Source organism: Seriola dumerili, unplaced genomic scaffold (assembly GCF_002260705.1).
Source record: "Seriola dumerili isolate Sdu_G_001 unplaced genomic scaffold, Sdu_1.0 BDQW01000199.1, whole genome shotgun sequence".
Taxonomy (NCBI): domain Eukaryota; kingdom Metazoa; phylum Chordata; class Actinopteri; order Carangiformes; family Carangidae; genus Seriola; species Seriola dumerili.
The window spans coordinates 447449-466709 of record NW_019174454.1 but is presented as its reverse complement, the minus strand read 5'-3'; the positions used below and the strand labels follow the sequence as shown (position 1 = coordinate 466709).

At 42.0% G+C, this 19261-nt stretch overlaps 1 protein-coding gene across 1 annotated transcript in view; it reads left to right on the top strand.

The window, feature by feature from the left end:
• The window catches only part of grik4 (glutamate ionotropic receptor kainate type subunit 4), a 144540-nt gene extending 131810 nt beyond the window's left edge, over positions 1-12730 (top strand). The window contains exons 13-19 of the mRNA XM_022753799.1: positions 5952-6061; positions 7389-7562; positions 8045-8210; positions 8969-9194; positions 10059-10187; positions 10356-10474; positions 12187-12730. Coding sequence (XP_022609520.1) covers positions 5952-6061; positions 7389-7562; positions 8045-8210; positions 8969-9194; positions 10059-10187; positions 10356-10474; positions 12187-12576 — 1314 coding nt within the window. The 3' untranslated portion in view covers positions 12577-12730. The remainder of the gene's footprint in view (positions 1-5951; positions 6062-7388; positions 7563-8044; positions 8211-8968; positions 9195-10058; positions 10188-10355; positions 10475-12186) is intronic.
• Positions 12731-19261: the final 6531 nt, after the last annotated feature.

Sequence of the window (19261 nt, the reverse complement as noted above, 5' to 3'; positions counted from 1 at the left end):
CTCTGACATTCTGCTCCATGTTTACACGATTGCGTCACATCATTTCTGCAGATCTGTCAGCTTCACATTCACTTGTCTATCCGCTGTTCTACCACATCGCAGAGGTGTTCTACCGGATACAGATCTGGTGACTGGGGAGACCATTGAAGTCCACTGAACTCACTGTCATGTTCATGATTTGCTTTGTGATGTGGTGCATTATCATAGTGGAAGTAGCCATTAGAATATGGTAAATTGTGGTTATAAAGGGAAGCACATGTTCAGCAACAGTACTCAGATCAGCTGTTTCATTCAACTCATGATCGACTGTTATTAAGGGACCCAAAGTGTGACTGAAAAATATTCCCCACACCATTACACCACCTGGCCTGATGACACAAGGCAGGTCAGGCCCATGGATTCATGCTTTCGATGCCAAACTCTGATTCTACCATCTGCTGCCTCAGCAGAAATCCAGATTCGTCAGGCCAGGCTATGTTTTTTTCCAGTCTTCAACTGTCGAGTTTTGGTGAGTCTGTGTCCTCTGCAGCTTCTGTTTTCTGTTCTTAGCTGACAAGAATGGGTCCTTGTCCTCCCCAAGATCGACATGTTGTTGGTTCTTAGAAGCTTTTCTGCTCACCACAGTTGTAAAGAGTAGTTATCTGAGGTACTGTAGCCTTTCTATCAGCTCCAACCAGTCTGCCCATTCTTCTCTGACCTCTCTCATCAACAAGGTGTTACCATCTGCAGAACTGCTGCTCAGTTCTGCTTTTTTTTCCACATCATCCTGAGTAAAAACTCTAAAGACTGTTGTGTTTGAAAATCTCAGGAGATCAGCAGTGTCAGAAATACTCAAATCAGCCCGTCTGGCACCAACAATCATGCCACGGTCAAAGTCACTGAGATCACATCTTCTCTCCATTCTGATGTTTGATGTGAACATTAACTAAAACTCCAGCAGGCCTGTATCTGCAGGATTTTTTGCACTGCACTGCTGCCACATGATTGGCTGACTGGATAATTGTATGAATAGGCAGGTGAAAAGGTGTTCCTAGTAAAGTACTCCGTGCATGCTCTCACACATACGACACAAAAACACGCACTGCAACACACAGGTGTATGCATGCACAAAACACACAGACATAAAGCCCAAGAGTCAGCAGCATGTTGTTGTGAAAATGACCCTGTGACCCCAACCAAATCAACTGCTCTCCAGACGGAGACCCTGCGGCCATCTCAACAACCGTAACAGCTGACAGCGTCCGCTCTGACACGATTAGAAATGCACACACTATCAGAGAGCCGAGAAAAAAAAAAGGCAGAAGGTAGGGAGACACGGCGATGAGAGAGGGAGACAGCCAACATAAAAGAGAATGAGCAAGAAACAGGTAAAAAAGAGAAGAAGACGGGGTGGAGAGAACATGGAGAAATGGGAGCAGAGAAGCAAGCCGGAGAAAGTAGAGAGTTGAAATGACAGTGGAAAGTCTCCTTCAGTGAGTCGGTATTCAGGCAGGCAGCCTCGGGGGGCAACACCATGGTATGAATACCAAGAGGGAGGATGACTAGGTGAAATCCTTGACTGGATAACCTCACCAGCTCCTTCAGCCACCCTCCTGGCAGGCAGGCAATCCCCCGAGAGAGACAGAGGTGGGGAAGAGAGGGGAATGAAGGTGGGACAGTAGGAAGAGAACAAGGGCAGTGCAAGGTAAAATGAATGAGTTCTTCATCTGTGTGTTAAGAGGAAGAAGGGATATACACACATATCATTATAGGCAGCAATTCTTCGCTTTTCTATTTGTTTAGATGTACTCATAAAAACAGGTCATAAAGGATGTTTCGCCCTCTGCGCCGCATCTGCATTCTCTCTGGTCTTTTGATTTGCCTCGTGCCCCCTTCTCATCTTAACATGACGATAAACCTCTATAAAATGATTCCCCTGCCGCTAATAAAAATTATTTAAACACAGCAGCAAATGTTTATGTGTGAAGAGCGAGGGCAACCTGTGGCTGTAATGTAGACTCATATACTGACATTTGGTGCTTGTTCCGCTCTGTAATCTCTTCATTGCAACAGATTTACTTTTGATACCTAACTCATGCACCAAGGCAACTAAGAATGTTAAGTACTACTAGTTTGTAAGGGCTTTTTGGCAGAGTTTTGGAGTCTTCTGCCTCTTCCAAGTGCATATCTCCCATTAAACAGTAACTACCAAACTAGCCATGGTTGATGTGTTTTTCCCAACCAGACGTGAACTACCTGCTGCCTCTGTGTTCAGCACTGGTGCCTCCTGTGCACTGGATTGCCCAAGCACAGATGACTGACAGCCTAGACAGCTGCTGACAAGCTTTGAAACACAAACACATACACACCAATACACATCTACTGACAGTCTGTCTTGCACACACAGACTTAGCTTCCAAAATGAAGAGAGAGCAGACCACCTATATGGGCTCACTGTTTAAACATTAATCCAAGGGCATTTAGATGGACTGGGAGGTACTTGGGGTTTCTTTAATTGCTCTCTCAAGTCAGTTTATCTACGAGAACTTGTGAATTGCCAAAGACGCTAGATATTTGAATACATAAGTTATTTATAATGAATGTCTCTGACAGTTTCAGAGATTAATCGAGTAAACCTCTGTGAAGGACAAATGCACTGTTTCATAAGTACATAACAGGAAGCAGGAGTTAGTCCACCTGTCCTATGGGCCACCTCCACAGTTAGTTAGTGTACTGACTGCACTCTGAAGCTGTGGCAAAACAAATGTAAACATGGCATAAACATATTTTTTGGCAGCGCAAGCTATAAACACAGCATTGGCACATTAGCACCTTTGTAAAGCTGTTATGGCTAACATGTTATCCAACAGTTGCTTGATATATTCAGCAGACAAGGAGAAACATTAGCATTCATTTGGATTCATTTTTTCAGGAACCTGACACATGTAAATCCAATATTTACTTTCAGCTCTGTTTTTGGTCTCCACCAACTCTTGAGGGAAATATCTTGCTCTTTCACTGCTAAATGTTCCACTATGTTCACCGGCATATCACTCACTTTGTCTGTCTGCTGTTTGGTCCTGGGCAATGTGCTGTACAGTGGGGTTATTGGAGCAGGAGTAGATAAGAGCAGTGAGAGTAGTAAAATGATTCATAGAGAGAAGAGGAATTGCAAAGTCAGTTAATTCTGTTGTTTTGTCACTATCGGCCCTTTTTACATTACACATAATTATTTGATTTATTGTTAATATATCAATGTTGATTAGACCAGACATCACAGTACCAACAATTATGTTATTTGTCGTCACAAGATGCTCATTAAAGAGTTTCATTTAGCCTGTTCTTTCTATCTGAAATGTTTGTGAAATGGAAAAAAAAGTGTTTCCAGATAAAAATATCTTGACACATTTTGGAAATGTGCACACAGATTTTGAATACATTTTGTGCAGTTCTCATTTAGCCTCTCGGAATCTCTGTATGCTCATTAGTGTGTCTGCTGCAGCCTCACTGTGGATAATTTCAACTCCTGAAAACATGACTTTGTCGCTGAGTCTTAAAACACACATATTACAGCACCAGCGTCAGGATTCCTCAGCAGCACAACTCCTACTGGTTTCCTGTTTTCCTTTTTCTCTCCATCTCTATTTCCGATCTGCTCTCCTGCACCTTCACTTCTCCACCATTTGTTAGCACGAGAGTCCTGCGTCTCTGCAGCTCTCTTCATCTTAATAATAGCACCTTAGTGGGAGCTTAAGATGTGGACAAGCGGGCCAAGCAGTTAACAAAACGTTGGTTCAGCATGCACCAAACTGGACCAGCAAACAGGACTCATGTCAGCACATACTGCTGTTACCCCACTAATGCCAGTGCCAACTAGAAGCAGCTATGGCAGTGGTTGTCACTTTGCATCAGTACTCTACCTCTGAGATGGCAATTGTGTGTTTCACTACTCCACTGTTCTATTTTCAGACAGCTATCATCATCATCATAAGCATTACCCTCTATAGATAGACTGACAGACATTAAGTCTGGCAAGCTGATTTGAATCATGCTAAAAAATTAGAAGCTCACTCCCCTCTCCTGCTTTCTGCACCGCTCCTATTTTACTCAGTCAGGCTAATATGCAAGTGATTACAGACACATTAATGAATTTTCATCTCTGTGCAAGTCTAAATGGGGGTTCGTTTATCATAACAAATGCCCACCGAAAATAATTTCACCCTCTTGCTGCAAATTTAATTTTCAAGGGCCTCGCAAATGTATTACTGCAGTGTTTTGGCATCTGTGATGTCCCCTAGGAGTACCTAATAGAGTATTTTTGCATAAAAACGATTTGGGGTTGCTCAGGTGGGCTCCACTGTGCTGCCTTTTGACGCAGATATTGAAGATAAATCTTTTCATTTTTTACTCATTTTTTGGGGCATTTTTATTCCTTCATTTCCCACGGACAGCGAAGACAGACAGGAAATGCTGGAAGGAGAGTGTGGAGAATGCCACGCAGTGAATGGTGCAGCTGGTCGGTAGTCGAATCCTAGACTTTCTGCTCAAGGCATTTATGCCCATGTGGGTATATACCCTAACCACTCAGCCATCAGGTGGCCCCCAAGATGAGACAGTTGGTAGTTTGATCGCCTCCACTATTTAACTGTCCTGCTGGCTTGAGCAACCACCTCCATTTCATAGTCATTACCAGATGGTGGATGTGCATCTGTATGTAAATGGCCCATATTCCCACGCTGATGTTCGGTCAGCCTGGCTATACACTGAATATGCACATAAGAAATATGATGTGCACAAATACACACAGACACACGGACACACACATAAATAAGCCCACACAATCACTCTGATACTTGGCCCTGGTTCACCAGTAATTGGTTTCATTTAGAGGACAATAGCCGTTGACGCAGGATAATGAAACATTCGAAATTAGACCCTATATTCCCATCGCTCTACAAGCTGCCAACCTTATTTCAGCCATTTTATCTCCTCGGCTACTGGTTACCAATCCAAACCAATACATAACAGCCCATAGCTGCTTTGGCACAGCTAGCCGTTTGTCCAAGCAAAAGCTATTAATCTCTTTCACTTTTTTCCTCCGAGCTGGGACACTGTGCACTCCCAGTCATACAGGAAGTCAACTATAGGTCACAGAAATGAATTTCTGTTTAATGTGGCTGTAATGGTTTAGTTGATTATTTGACCTTTCTCCCTCTGCCACATACAACCTTGAGCAGAGCACAAATGGTGGCTGTTGTCTTTATCTCTGTTAATTATTTTGACCTCTAATTGTTCTTCATGAATACTGTATCTTATGTAATTTCATGTAAAAACATACTGTATACCAATTAACGGGAAATAGTTGTCGGTTAATTTGATTATTTTTTTGTTTTTCAGCGGCACAATTTGGGATAGAAACCCTCTTATCTGTGGTGTTGTATCAGTATACAGGCCTGTGCCACTCTGTTGACAATTCATGGGAGACTGAGTTTGTGCTTTCATACAGTGTTGATCTGAATGTTTACATGCAAATGAGATTCATATAATTATAGTGCTATCAGTTTAGGACAGGGAAATCTATGCTTATCACATCAAAATCCCTTTATTTACTGTCCCAGTCACCTTTTCCATCTTTTCCAAATTACACAGACTGAAGCAAATGTTGGTTAACAGCGACCAAATTGGGCCTGGGGAAAACGAATCAACATTGAAACTCAGTAACATTTCTCTTTTATTAATCTTGGCATTCACTGCATGGAGGTGACATGTTAGAAATTCGTAAACTTCATCTGCTGCTAATTACTTAGTCTTCACCATGACAAGTAAGTATATAATGTCTCACTTCCTTGTTTGACTGAAGCCTTTCTTGGGTTGGCTTGAGTGATTTGAACATGGGATCAAACTGTTTCTTCACCTGAGCAGGCTGTAATGATTTTAACTCTGTACACTATGCATGTGTTTTGTTTTTTTAGGGAAGAAGGCCAGGCTACTTCTCCTTCCTGGATCCCTTCTCCCCTGGCGTCTGGCTCTTCATGCTTCTGGCCTACTTGGCTGTCAGCTGCGTCCTCTTTCTGGTGGCCAGGTGAAGAGCTCACTAGTATACGCTCTGTACAGGTGACAGAGAGGAAACAAAGAGAGACAAACAAAAGGGGGTAGAGTGCAGAGAGTGATAAGACAAAAGGGTTTGTTTGGGGGTGATACGGAGGAGGAAACAGGTGTCTGTTCTCTCGCTTCTCTCTTCCGTTGATCTTCCACATCACAGTGAAAGAGAAGTTTCTCCTCCCAGTGGCGGGTCTCCAGCGTCACAGTGACACCTGCTGGACATGCTGGGAACTGGCACAACTGCTGTTCAAAACACGATTGTGTATACATTTAAAACATTGTTAATACGCACTGATCCTATGAAGAAACTATCAAAAATTGAAATTGTATGTCTAATGTAACTCCCTCTGTAAACAATCTAATTTGCCATATGAACAACATCTGCGGAAGGCGAGGAATGTCATTTGTTCATGTCAGTCATGTAGATACTATGTATTAACCAAGTTTTGCCAAGAACAGTATTTCCTTTATAATCATACAGGGAATTATGCCTTATAGGATAGGTTCAATAGGTTCACATTTATTCAGGTCTGTCCTAAAACAATACTCACATGCTGAACTGTACATTGACAAAGTTGTCAGTCACTGCAAAAACACATTCCAAAGTTCAGCTGGAGAAGCTTAGATGAGGTTTCAGGGGTCCAAAACAAATCAAGTGGGTATTTACCAGAGATGCAGTCTTTGTAGCATCAAATTCCTTCTTTGAGTTACTGTCCTCCAGCAAGAGCTCAGCAAGTAAACACTTTAGAAGATACCCACTGGATTGAGGAATAGATCTTTTCAAAGCCAGTATGAACAGGACAAGTAATTACAGCAACCAATAACTCTTTCAGTGTACTTATGGGCATGTGAGTATTGTATTAAGATAGACTTATAAATGTGAGTTTAAATCTTTATTGATTCTGACAGATCAGATGGGAATTACACTCTAGTTTTGAGAAAAAGACAACACTGCTGTCTCAATCTAGCACATGACAGAGTTGTCACATGACTTTAGCTTCATGCAACAGCATTTGAACATACCAATTACCTTGCCGTCACCCCACTGCTTAAGTAGGCAGCACATGGGGAATAAGAAGCAGGTTGGTTCTCTCTCTAGAGAGCCAAGGTTACTTTGTGCTCAGTTGACTGTTAGAGTTGTTTTGTTCCTCGTCTTTCACCACTTCTTTCTCCGTTTCGCTCTCTCCCTGTCTCTTGAGTTTTGCTCTCATCAGAATACCTAATCCAGCTCTCATTCCTACTCTTGTTGGCTGTGTTCCTCCTCTGACTCTCTCCGTTGTCTAACTGCATTGTCTTGTTCTCCCCAGATTGACGCCTTATGAGTGGTACAACCCCCACCCGTGTCTAAAGGGTCGCTGTAACCTGCTGATCAACCAGTACTCGCTTGGCAACAGTTTCTGGTTCCCTGTTGGAGGCTTCATGCAGCAAGGATCCACCATTGCTCCCAGAGCTCTGTCCACACGTTGTGTCAGCGGAGTGTGGTTAGTATTGTCTGCAGAGACAAACATGAGTGCATTTGCATGTTTTCAGCTTTTCCATTCAATCCTGTCCTGTTTTAATTTTGTGCATAATGCTCCATCATGGAATGCGTTACATCTCTGATGTGAGCTTAAAGCGTCATTCCCGATTTCAGGGACATCAGGGTTCAAGATGAGACAGTGATGGCATTTGTGCATGTTCATATGTGAGATATTGTCTGTGTATGTCTGCCTTTGCAGCTAAAACTTCACTTCCTTTCATCCCAACCGAGCATTGTCACCTTTATCCATTCACACCCACCCATTCATCCATCCACCTCTTCATCCGCTGAAAATCCTGCAGTGTCTCCTTCTCTCAGGTGCGCAGTTATTTTAAACCTCCTACACTTTCACCTAGACAATCTATCTTCATCCACTAGTCTGCCCATTTACATATTTTTTATAGGTGAATACATATGTTCTTGTCCTCTGCCTTTCCTCCACAGGTGGGCCTTCACATTAATCATAATCTCATCCTACACCGCCAACCTGGCTGCCTTCCTAACAGTCCAGAGGATGGAGGTGCCGATAGAGTCAGTAGACGACCTGGCAGATCAGACGGCGATAGAGTATGGCACCATGCACGGAGGATCCACAATGACCTTCTTCCAGGTCAGAGGTTACACATATAATTGCATATGAAACGTTGTTTATGCTCCTAGATCACAGCCACATACACACACTCACAACCACAGAGCCCCCTGTGATCAATGGCCCATCAGTGATGTTATCCTCCTCATCACCTTCCTGTCCTTCCTGTCTCCCTCCTCTAACCACACGTTTTATTTGTTTCCTGTCTGTTCTTTGCCACAATCATTCAATATCTTTCTCCTCAGGGAGATGGGGCAATGTCCAGGCTCCTAAGAGAGACACACACTATCTTCTTTCATCCTCTCAAGAGTTGACCTTAGAGAAAGAGAAAAAACAGAGAGAAACAGAGAAAGAGTGTGTTACAGGGGTGAGAGACAGTGAAGGATGATATAAGGGGAGTAAAGAGAGATATTAGCCTCTTCTTTCTTAGTGCTTTTACATCCACTGGACCTTGAATAACTCAGGGAAGACAGGCCAAGAGAAAGTAGAGGACAGGTGGGGATGTTAAATGAAGTTTCTGTTGTGGACACTGAAGCTATTGAAATGGAAAAAGGTGTGCTAAAAGAAAAGAAAAATTCACATTTAACAGCTGCACTGCCTTCAGAGAATCAGAGAGCTCGAATAAAACCATCAGTCAAGAAAACAAAAAAAGAAAAACAAATGAAAATCAATCTCCGCTTCTGCAAAAGTCGAAAATATGTATCTACGACTGATAGACTTTTGTTTACCCTGTGGGTTTTGTCTCCGTTTCTCATATCTCATCTCTCACCACTCTGCAGAACTCTCGCTACCAGACTTACCAGCGAATGTGGAACTTCATGCACTCAAAGCAGCCAAGTGTGTTCGTGAAGAGCACCGAGGAGGGGATCGCCCGTGTCCTCAACTCCAACTATGCCTACTTGCTAGAGAGCACCATGAACGAGTACTACCGCCAGAGGAACTGCAACCTGACGCAGATCGGAGGACTGCTGGACACCAAGGGCTATGGCATCGGCATGCCACTGGGTGAGTGGAGAAACAAAGGGGGCGGGGTGGGGATTAAAAGTAAGGGAAGAGAAAAGGAGAATTGATAGACAGAGAGAGGTAGATAGATAGATCGACAGATAGATACTTCTTGGCGTGAAGTGAAGGCAACAGAGGACAAAAGCTTTTGCTTGAATACGCTATGATTCATGTTGAAGCTATGAAGAAAGAATGACGAGCAGGGGCGTTAGTTGAAGGATACAGTATAAACGTCACATTGGAAAGTTAAATTGAAAAGTAAAGCCTCAACAAAGCCAAACCATTAGCTTCTATCAAGAGGGAAAAATGATGCAAAAAGTGAGAAACTAAAAGAGACTTACTGCTAGACTTCAATCGAGCCGCTTTTTCCACACTGTGATGGGAGAAGTGAGAATTTGAAATATTGTTCCTGTAGAATGGGGAGCTGTTGCTGAGTTACTCAATTGCTGCTCTGAGAGTATAAACACAGGGTTTATTTACACTTTGATCTCAAGTTGAGTCAAACCGCAGATTGGGGAAAACGCACCTTAAAGTAAACAAGATTAATATCAATCCTTTTGATGTTTAAATGTGGCGGATGTTCCATACTGCACACTGTGAAGTGACCCGTAGAACACTGCGAAATCATAGTAAGCCCTTCAATCTTATATATTTGAAATCTTATTTTTGTTGAAACAAATTCTTCTAATGGGGTGACATAATTTCACACAGAGGAAAAAGTAATAGAAATGTGTGTTGTACTGGAAACAAGATGATTTTCTTTTTTCCCTGAAGGTACAGCTGTAAGGTTAATACCTTGTCTGGACTTTTCTTTTTTTTTTTTTTGCACTGTGCATCTGTGAGCTGTGCCCCTCTCTTCCCCCCTAGGGTCAGTGTACCGTGATGAGTTTGACCTGGCCATTCTCAAACTGCAGGAGGACAATCGTTTGGAGATCCTCAAGAGGAAGTGGTGGGATGGTGGCAAGTGTCCAAAGGAGGAGGACCACCGCGCCAAAGGTTTGTCACGGATTAATCTTCATCTTGTTCTCGTTCTTCAGCTCCACGTCAACTTGTGGAGCAGTACTTTGTCTGCATTAATGTTTCCTTCTTCTACGAATCCCTCTTCCCGTCATCTCTCTCCTCCCTCACTCACGCGTCTCCCGCTGCATCTTGTCGTCACTCCAGGTCTGGGTATGGAGAACATCGGCGGCATCTTCGTGGTGCTGGTGTGTGGCCTGCTGGTGGCTATCTTCATGGCAGTGCTGGAGTTTGTCTGGATGTTAAGGCAGACGCCGGGAAATGAGGTGAGAGAGGGCTATCTAACCTGCATCTGCTTTGTCTCCCTCTCCCCTCCCTGGCACCCACCCCCTCGTGGAGCAGCTAGGCTTTCCAACAGTGCGCAGCTTTGACAGGAAGTGTAGCAGGTGTCTTCTTCTTCTTCTTCTTCTTCTTTCGGGTTCCACTTGACACCCAGCCTTCCTCCGACCAGCCTTTGACACATAATCAGCACAAAACCAAAGATATACCTCACTTATACCTCACTCAGAGTACACACATATATACGGATTATTTTCTATTTATAGCGGTAGAAGATTCATACATATATATTACATTGAATATTGCACATAATATAGAATATTGAATGTAGTTAGATCTTACTGCTGGTGACTACATGCTTACTGGGTGCTGCCAATGAGAGTTTCCTCATAAAAAATAATTGTGATTGTTTTATCTTAGCCTTAATCCAGTTATCTTTTCAGTGAAAAAGATGTCTGGCATTGTGTGCACATCTTCACTCAAAATGCACTTGTCAGAGACCAGAGGTCATTCATTCCATCATAGGGTAAAATGATGGACAGTGTTGGACTAGCTGTTGCTGTCATCCAGAAATTTAATACCTGACCGCCAACACAACCGGATGTGGGAAGTAGAAGCGTTTGTAAATAAAAGGTTTCTACTTCAGGAAAGCAAGTATAAGTATTTTTCACTGTGAAAAGTTTAAAGTGGTTTACACTTATAGTGTGTGATTATTATTATCCTATCCTGTACAATATAAATGATAAATCAAAAATATTTATATAATTATATAAATTTCATGATTGCTTCATCTGTAGTAAGGAGTAGAAAGCAATATGAGGAGTGTGTCCGTTCTTGTCACAGCACTCCTGCTGTTTGGAGAGACGTCTTCTTCCAGACAAAGGCCAGTTTAAACTTCCAGAAAATGATCACTGCTGTTAGTGAGGAATCTGCTGCTGTGCTATCCCTGAGGCGTGGACACCATTAAAATGGTTGAGTAATATATGCGAGAAAGATGTGCATGCAGTGTTCTAATTATTTCTGATGTGATTCCTTTAAACGATACCTGATAATTGTCTTCTTGGACTCCACACTGTGATTTTAATTCAATAAACATTCAGAATGTGAAAGTCGAAAACCAACTCATGTGATTTCTTCTTTTTGAGCAGCATCCATTTACATTTCACTCTAACTTCTGTGCATGTGTGTGTGTGTGTGTGTGTGTGTGTGTGTGTGTGTGTGTGTGTGTGTGTGTGTGTGTGTGTGTGTGTGTGTGGTGTGGTGGGGTGGGGTGGGGTGGGGGGGTTACCTGTGTGTTACTATGCTCATGTGCAGCATGAATTGATCGGCAGCCTCTCCTGACTTTAGCTGCATCTTGATCATCAGTCTAGGAGACTAAATGTGTGTGTTGCATGTCTGTATGTGTAAGTTTAGGATTCCATATGTACTATATGTGTTGTTATTTTTATTGCTGATTTTTCAAACTACACTGGCCATCTCTCTGTTGTCCCCACTATTCAGTGATTATAAAGATAACCATGAAATGTGTGTGTGTGTTTGTGTGTGTGTGTGTGTATATGTGTGTGTTATGTGTCTGTGATGTCCATCAGTCTGTCCTGATCTAGTCAGTCAGTCAGTCAGTTGTCTGGCCTCTCTCCCTTTCTCTCCCTCTCTTATCCCCCTCTTCCCTATCTTTTTCTCCCTGTGTGTGTGTTTGCAGCAGTCAGTGTGTGAGGAGATGCTGCGGGAGCTCCAGGGCATCATCCTGTGTCGCGACAGCCTGCAGGTGAGGCGCCGGCGAGCGGCTTCGATGCTGCGGCCACGGCCCTTACCCCTGGAGGAGCGCCGGGCGCGGGCTGCCGCTGTGAGCCTCAGCAATGGCAAGCTGTGCGGGGGCACCGGACTGCCTGAACCCCTCTCCCACAGACTGGCGCAGGAGGCTGCCCTGGTTGCGAGGGGGTGCAGCCACATCCGTATTTGCCCCGAGTGCCGACGGTTCCAGGGACTGAGGATGCGTCCAGCAGGGGCCACTGGGGCCCTTCCATCTCCCACACACAGTGAGGAGAGCATAGAGTGGGACAAGACCACAAATAGCAGTGAACCTGAATAACGCCCAGTGATTCCAACAGGACTGACTTTCCCAGCAGCCACCTCTCTACTTTCCAGGGATCAAAGATTACGTGGTATTTTGATACAGCCATTCGGAGTTTGGTCTTCAAGGGCAGGACAATTCTGTGACTTTTTTTTTTGCCCTAGAGGCAACAGCCAGCAGTCAGTTTTTGGAATCTCCTTGGGTGAATTTTTTCCTTGGTCATAGGAAAAACTGATGAGTCTGTCTCGTTGTGGTCTGTCCCTGTTGGCCCTCTGTACCGTGTAAAACAGGACGGGCAAAAACAGCTACGGGGCATTTGTACTATGCAGTATTTTCAGTCATTTATCTTTGTGCTGTTTCTTTCTTTTTCATTTTTAAATTATTTCTGTCCTCTGTTGGATTATCAGTACTGAATATTGTTATTCTATTGTTCTTAAAAAAAAAAAAACCTTCAAACAAGTTCCTTTTTTTTTATCTGACAATTTACTGTATGAGCGTGTATTGCCTCGGAAGAGCTGCAAAGATAAACGGACTGATGCAAGGTCATCCTTCAAATCCTTTTATTTTGAAAGTGCCAAAAACCATAAGTATTACCTTGTGGCTGAAGAAAGCACCACAGCCTTGAGAAGACAACAAACTCAACTCAACCCACAAAACAAACAGAGACATAAAGACCCACGGACTTCTTTCATAGTAGTGATATTCTATTAAAAAATGTTTTAACTGTTGGTATCTCTGAAAGACAACGATGCATGTCCAGGAGTGTTGGCAGGTGCTCATTGAATTGATAAATTAATTGCTAAAGTAGTGGCTGAGTAGCTGAAAGAATGAACCCCCCCCCCCGTTTTGAATACCTGCTCAAAAACATGATGGCTATACACACAAACACACACATTCACAAAAACATCCATTGATTTCCTCGCTCCTCTGTCCTGACATCGCTTCTACTCCATCTGTCCTACATCTTTGACACCATGACACATTTGTTGTCGCAGCACCTGTTCTCTTTATGATCTCTCACTTAAAAATGTGTACACAGTCTCCTGCGCCATACACACTCTCTGTTGGCGTTATCAGGGGGCATTTTCTCCGTCTCGCAAATTCAAGAATGATTCAGGTTTCATCGGGGCAAGCCTGTGTATGAATGAAACCCAGCATATATCAGAACAGGACAAAAAACATCAAGCCCCTGGTTAAAAAACAACAAAAAAAAACGGGGGGGTATGAGCAGATGACTTGTGTGCTTTTAAATGTCAAGGCAGTTAAACTGAATGTGATGTTTTACACACAGCTTAGAGGAGATTTTCAGTTGAGATCAGCTGTGATGCTGTCTGACATGTTCATGCTTTTACTCTTGAAAAACCCCAAACCAAACTTAGAATATATTAAAGACTGATTTTTAATGCAAACTGATCCAGAGAAAAACAGACTTATCATATAATCATCTGTGTATCAGTTCAAATTTGGTGATTACAGGAAGCCTATTTGAAGTTTAGTAAAATCAAATGAATAGAAGTTGATCTGAAGTTTTTTTATCACTGTTTGAAATATATAAATCCAGTTTGTCTGTGTTTATTGGAAGAAACTCTTTCTTTATTTGCATCGTATCAACAATACCTCCAGAAGTGAAAAAGTGAGAACAAACTACCAGCAACCGGATTCTTAGGATCCAGTTACTTTCATAGACTGTGACACGAGTCGTTTTTTTCCCAAAGAACCGACTAGTTCGAAGGTGTTACTGTACGATAGCCCGACTGTTGCACAGTGGGAATCAGTGGTCGTCCACCTGTCTTTACTGCTTCTTGTTTATCTCTGATGTGTCCAACATTTTAAATCTGCCCATCAGGTTCTGTCAGTCTCCTTCCCTCAGAACTAGGCCACCAGCTCCACATGGCTTGAAGGTAACGCTGCAGTGTCTCTTTCATACTTTATTTGCATCCTTGTCATTTTTCACCTGCGTGTTGTTGTGGTTAGAAATTCTTTGCGTATGCTCTTTAAAGTAGCAACCTGGAGAAGGGGTGATTGTTTAAAGGAGGTCTCCATCTCACTGATCATTCACTATGTTTAAATGTGTTTATGTTCATGTAAAATCACTTAGGCATAACATATAGTTTTGACCCATAGACATTACCTTACCTACATTACCGTCACCTTGTTGTTGAATCGTTCTGTCATTTCTTTTACCATTTCATATGCACAGCAACATTATTTCCTCTAGATTTTTTAAGCACCTTTAATTGCATTAATGGTGATGATTGGTGGCTGTTTCAGACGCTGGTGAACATGTGATGCTGTGGTAGATCAACCACTGACCGACCTGGAGTGAACTGTAATATTAGCACAATAGTACTAATAGAGAGTTTTCAGTGAACTGATGGTGCTGAACATTTTGGGTGACCGGAATCACAAATGAGTGGAATTTCTATTTGAAGGGGCTCCCCACCCCAACCCAAACCCCCTCAACCCCTTCTCTATTTTTTTTTTTTCGATGTCAGCTCAATCAGTTGATGAAAAATGTTTCAGGACTTCAAATGGCTTTTTGACTCAGGTCTGCAGTTTGTCTGAACTCCCACAAGAACACACTGGTGTTTGAAACGGCACTGAGTCTGTTTGATTTGATACGCCATAGCAATGAAAGGGGTCGGCAGAGGTGTTACGTTATCATCTGCAGAACAGCCAATCACGCCAGTGAATCTTGTCCTCCAGTAATGAGCTACTATTGTCCCACAGAGGGTGTGTAAATACAGTATGATCAGCAGGGTTCCCCAGTAATGGTCCAAAGTGTTCTTTTTTATATGTTAATAGAGTAGAGAGATACAGACCTACATGCGTAAAATGTTTATATGGACACATTATGCCATTTAGACACACTTACAGTATCAGTCGCAGATTGTGAGCATAATGATGAAAAAAACTACTTACAGACAGTTAATGTAAACTTTCTATTTCTTTATATAATAATTTGTTAAAGGCAAATTGCCAAGCAAATGGCAAAGAAAAAAAAGACCCACATTTCATTACCAGTTTTATAAAAGAAGTTTCTATCCATTTGCTGAATGTCACTAAGGAACTCATGAGAGCAAGAAGGCTCTCGCCGCACCTGATGCTAACTTCTCAAACACTAAAAACATTTACAGGGGTGCTAAATCAAGCGTAGTTGGAATGAGATTGCCAATTACCTTGAAGGCATGAAGAGCAGTAGGGTAAGAATTAAAACAAATCCCTCTGAAACACTGGGAGACCTTCGCTGGGAGACCACTGAGAGAGATGGCAGGGTTTGGCTGCTATATTTTATATGCTTTATTTTCTTATGTTGATATTTTTAATCCATTATAAATACATTTCTTAAAACAACCTCCGCTCTGTGGGGTTCTGCTTTTGTCTCTTCTTTGCTCTGATTTATTTGACCTTCTGAGCTGTTCAGATCTGTCATGCTAAATAGCCTGTGAATGCACTTTGCGTTTCGAGTTTTATTATTCAACCGGGAGGAGTACTCAGACGTTGCACCTGTTTTGTTGTGACATGAACACATGCAGAGAAGCAGTATGAGGATATATGGGTTTCTAGTTGGGTAAACATGACAATTGTTGAGTGAACCAGGAGGAACTGATGCATATAATGTATCTCTCATTTCTCTCCCATAACTACATTAACGTCTGCACACTTGTGAATCCTGCGTGGGTGGGAAGTCTAAGGGAGGCTAATGAGTTTAACAACTCACTCATGTGCTATATACGCATCTTCTCCCCTGTAGTCCATCTATCACTGTGATTTTTAGTGGATACTTCTGTCTCCTAAGGATAGTGAGTGAACACCACACAACACCCTGCATCTGATTTACAGTTTAATTCAGACTGCCTCTCTCTATCTCTCTCTCTCTCTCTCTCTCTCTCCTTTCTGAGTGCCTGTCTCACAATCTTTCCACTGCAGCATTAGAGATGACACATTTTTCAGTACGTCACCAACCTGCATATCGCACTGCATATCCACACACACACACACACATGCCCACCAACATAACTCTTACAAGAGTGACACACACATACAAACGCTCTCCGCCACCTGTATGTCACTGCTCTGTCAAGTTTATTTCATCGCGCTCATGCTTCTCCTTCTGCCTCTGGTGCTCCAGGTCCATAAATTAAATGCATCTCTACCCACCACTGCCTAGCTGCTTTTGGATTTATGGAGCCCATGATGAGCATTGAGTGCCTGCAGAGGTGTGTGAAAATCTACTTCACTCCTCGAGCTTACCCAGTTGTAGCACATAGCAATACCATTCTCCCTGTAGATGTTTGTTATTCTGCAAGGATTTAGGAATTATGGTGTACTGAGTCTGATGCATTTTGCCACGCTAACAGCTCACATCCCATACACTTGAAGAGTGACTTTTATTATCAGTGCATTCCACAAAATACATGTTTTGTTTTTTTTTACATTTTACTCACATAAAATTCACACAAAATAAAACTTTTGAGTGCGTAACAAGCTCTATGCCCAGTTCTGGGAAACCAAAACATGAAACCTGAGACATTTAGACATTTTCAGAACATCGTGGCTCTATAACACTGCATTCAGTATTATTTTATTGCCTTCCAATAGCAATTGCTGAATCTGTTCGTCCCATTTCCACTGTCAAAATTGCATCTCTTTGTCAAACAATTGCTTCCTCTTCTCTTGACAGCAGATTTCCCAAGGTTAACAGCGTGCATGTATACATCCGCCCCATAACAGCCACTAATGAGCACTGGATCCAAGGATACTGATTGAAAGACATAACAGACTATCAGAGGAAACTACCTAATACACAGTGAGGCTGGTGCACATTTTTAAGTGAGAGCTTTCCTATTGATTTGCTGGCAATTAATTGCAAAAGGCTTGTTGTTGTTGTTGTGTGCTCAAAGAAAAGGTATTCAGAGTGCAAGAATTCTCTCCAAGGTGAGATGCTGTCAAGGCTGTTATACAGCCTTTTGTTCACTGACAGTTGTTGTTGAACATATTGACCAAAACATCTTTACATTGTTTGTCTTTCAGAGAAATAAAATTGAGCTTCATTTACTTTGTGTTTCGTTCCCTCACTATTCATTCCTGCTTTGACTGATGGCCAACAGATGGGATAGCACTGATTACCTAGTTGTGTGTGTGGGTGGGTTTGAGTGGGTTTGAGTGAGTGTGTGTGCGTGTGTGTGTGCGTGCATGCGTGTGTATTTGTATGTGATCTCCCTCATGCACTTGCCTCCATGGGAAATCACAATGTGGGCATCTTGATTCATCAGCTGGGGGCCATCTCGTTGAATCATTACAAAAAAGCTGAACAGACGCAGTAGATGGCCAAGTCAAATTCCAGTTGAGGTGCAGCAGCCAGCATTCCTCGTCAGGTATTCACCACAAAAATGAAAGTAGTCAGCTTTAATGGTGGAAAATCGGTCAATGCAAAGCCACAGAAGTTGTTTTTCTTTTTCTATTTTATTTACATATAAAATAGTCATAAAACTCGGTTGTGTTGAATGTGTGCACGGAAAGTCTTTGATGACTTTGGATTAAAGTTCTAAAGATTAAAGCACACTTCAGTCACTTTCCATTATGATGCCATCTTTTTTATAGAGGATCATCTATCTCTGAGCAGATGCTTCGATGACAGCAGACAAACATTTTTAGGGTTCAAATTAGAATCAGTTCATTAATCATGTGCAACACGGACAGAACAGCATCTTACATGATTTTCTGCCTGCTAGTTGTGCAAAGAAAGTAAACCTGCAGGAAAAAGGTTTATATACTGTACCTTAGGTATATACTTAGTAGGTATACTTTGTTACCAGGTATGGTACCATTTCATGTTACTTTATACTTTTACTTCACAACAATATGTTGCAGTGTATAGAAATATTGTAGTTTTTTTTCTCCATTATAATTATTTGATAGCTATAATTACTGGTCTACTTTTCAGATTAATATTTTACAGAAAAACATATTGTGCTTATAAACCAAATTGTTAAAGCTTAAAGCAGTGGGTCCTATTGGCTTGTTATACCATAAAAGAAAGCAGTGTCTACAGACCTACAGTGTTTAGTTGGAGCCCTTTGTAATATTTCAGATGTGACTTTCAGTTCCCCGAAGACATTTCCCCTTTAAACCTTTCAGATGGTTTCATTTAATAACTGTTCAAGGCCCACCGAGGTAAAATTATCCAATATTTTACAAAAAAGTAGAAGTTAGAGGAAAGTAAAAGAAATTACACATTTTAGTAGCTTTTACTTCTATCTTCTTTCTTACCTGATTAATTATCTCATGAAACCTCAGATTTATCTTGTGACCCTTTGGAAGGGGGCCCGACCCTATGAGTTGGAAACCACTGGACTAAAATAACTCGTTGAATTGAAGCTGGAGTATTATATACAGTTATTTGTATTATCTGTATACAGATATACTGTATACAACCAGCCGCAACAGTAAAATGCTACATGCACATTGATGCATTAGAATTAACAGTGTAATAATGTCATATATAATAAGATCAGTCACAGGGGCCGTTTTCCTGCAGAACAAAAACTTTTACTTTTGATACTTGAAGTACATCTGGCTGATAATATGTCAGTACTTTACTGTAATATGCAGGACTTTTACTTGGAAAGAACTATTTTTACATTGCTGTATTGGTACTTTTAGGCTTACTGGGTACTTTTTCCACCACAGGTATTTTTAT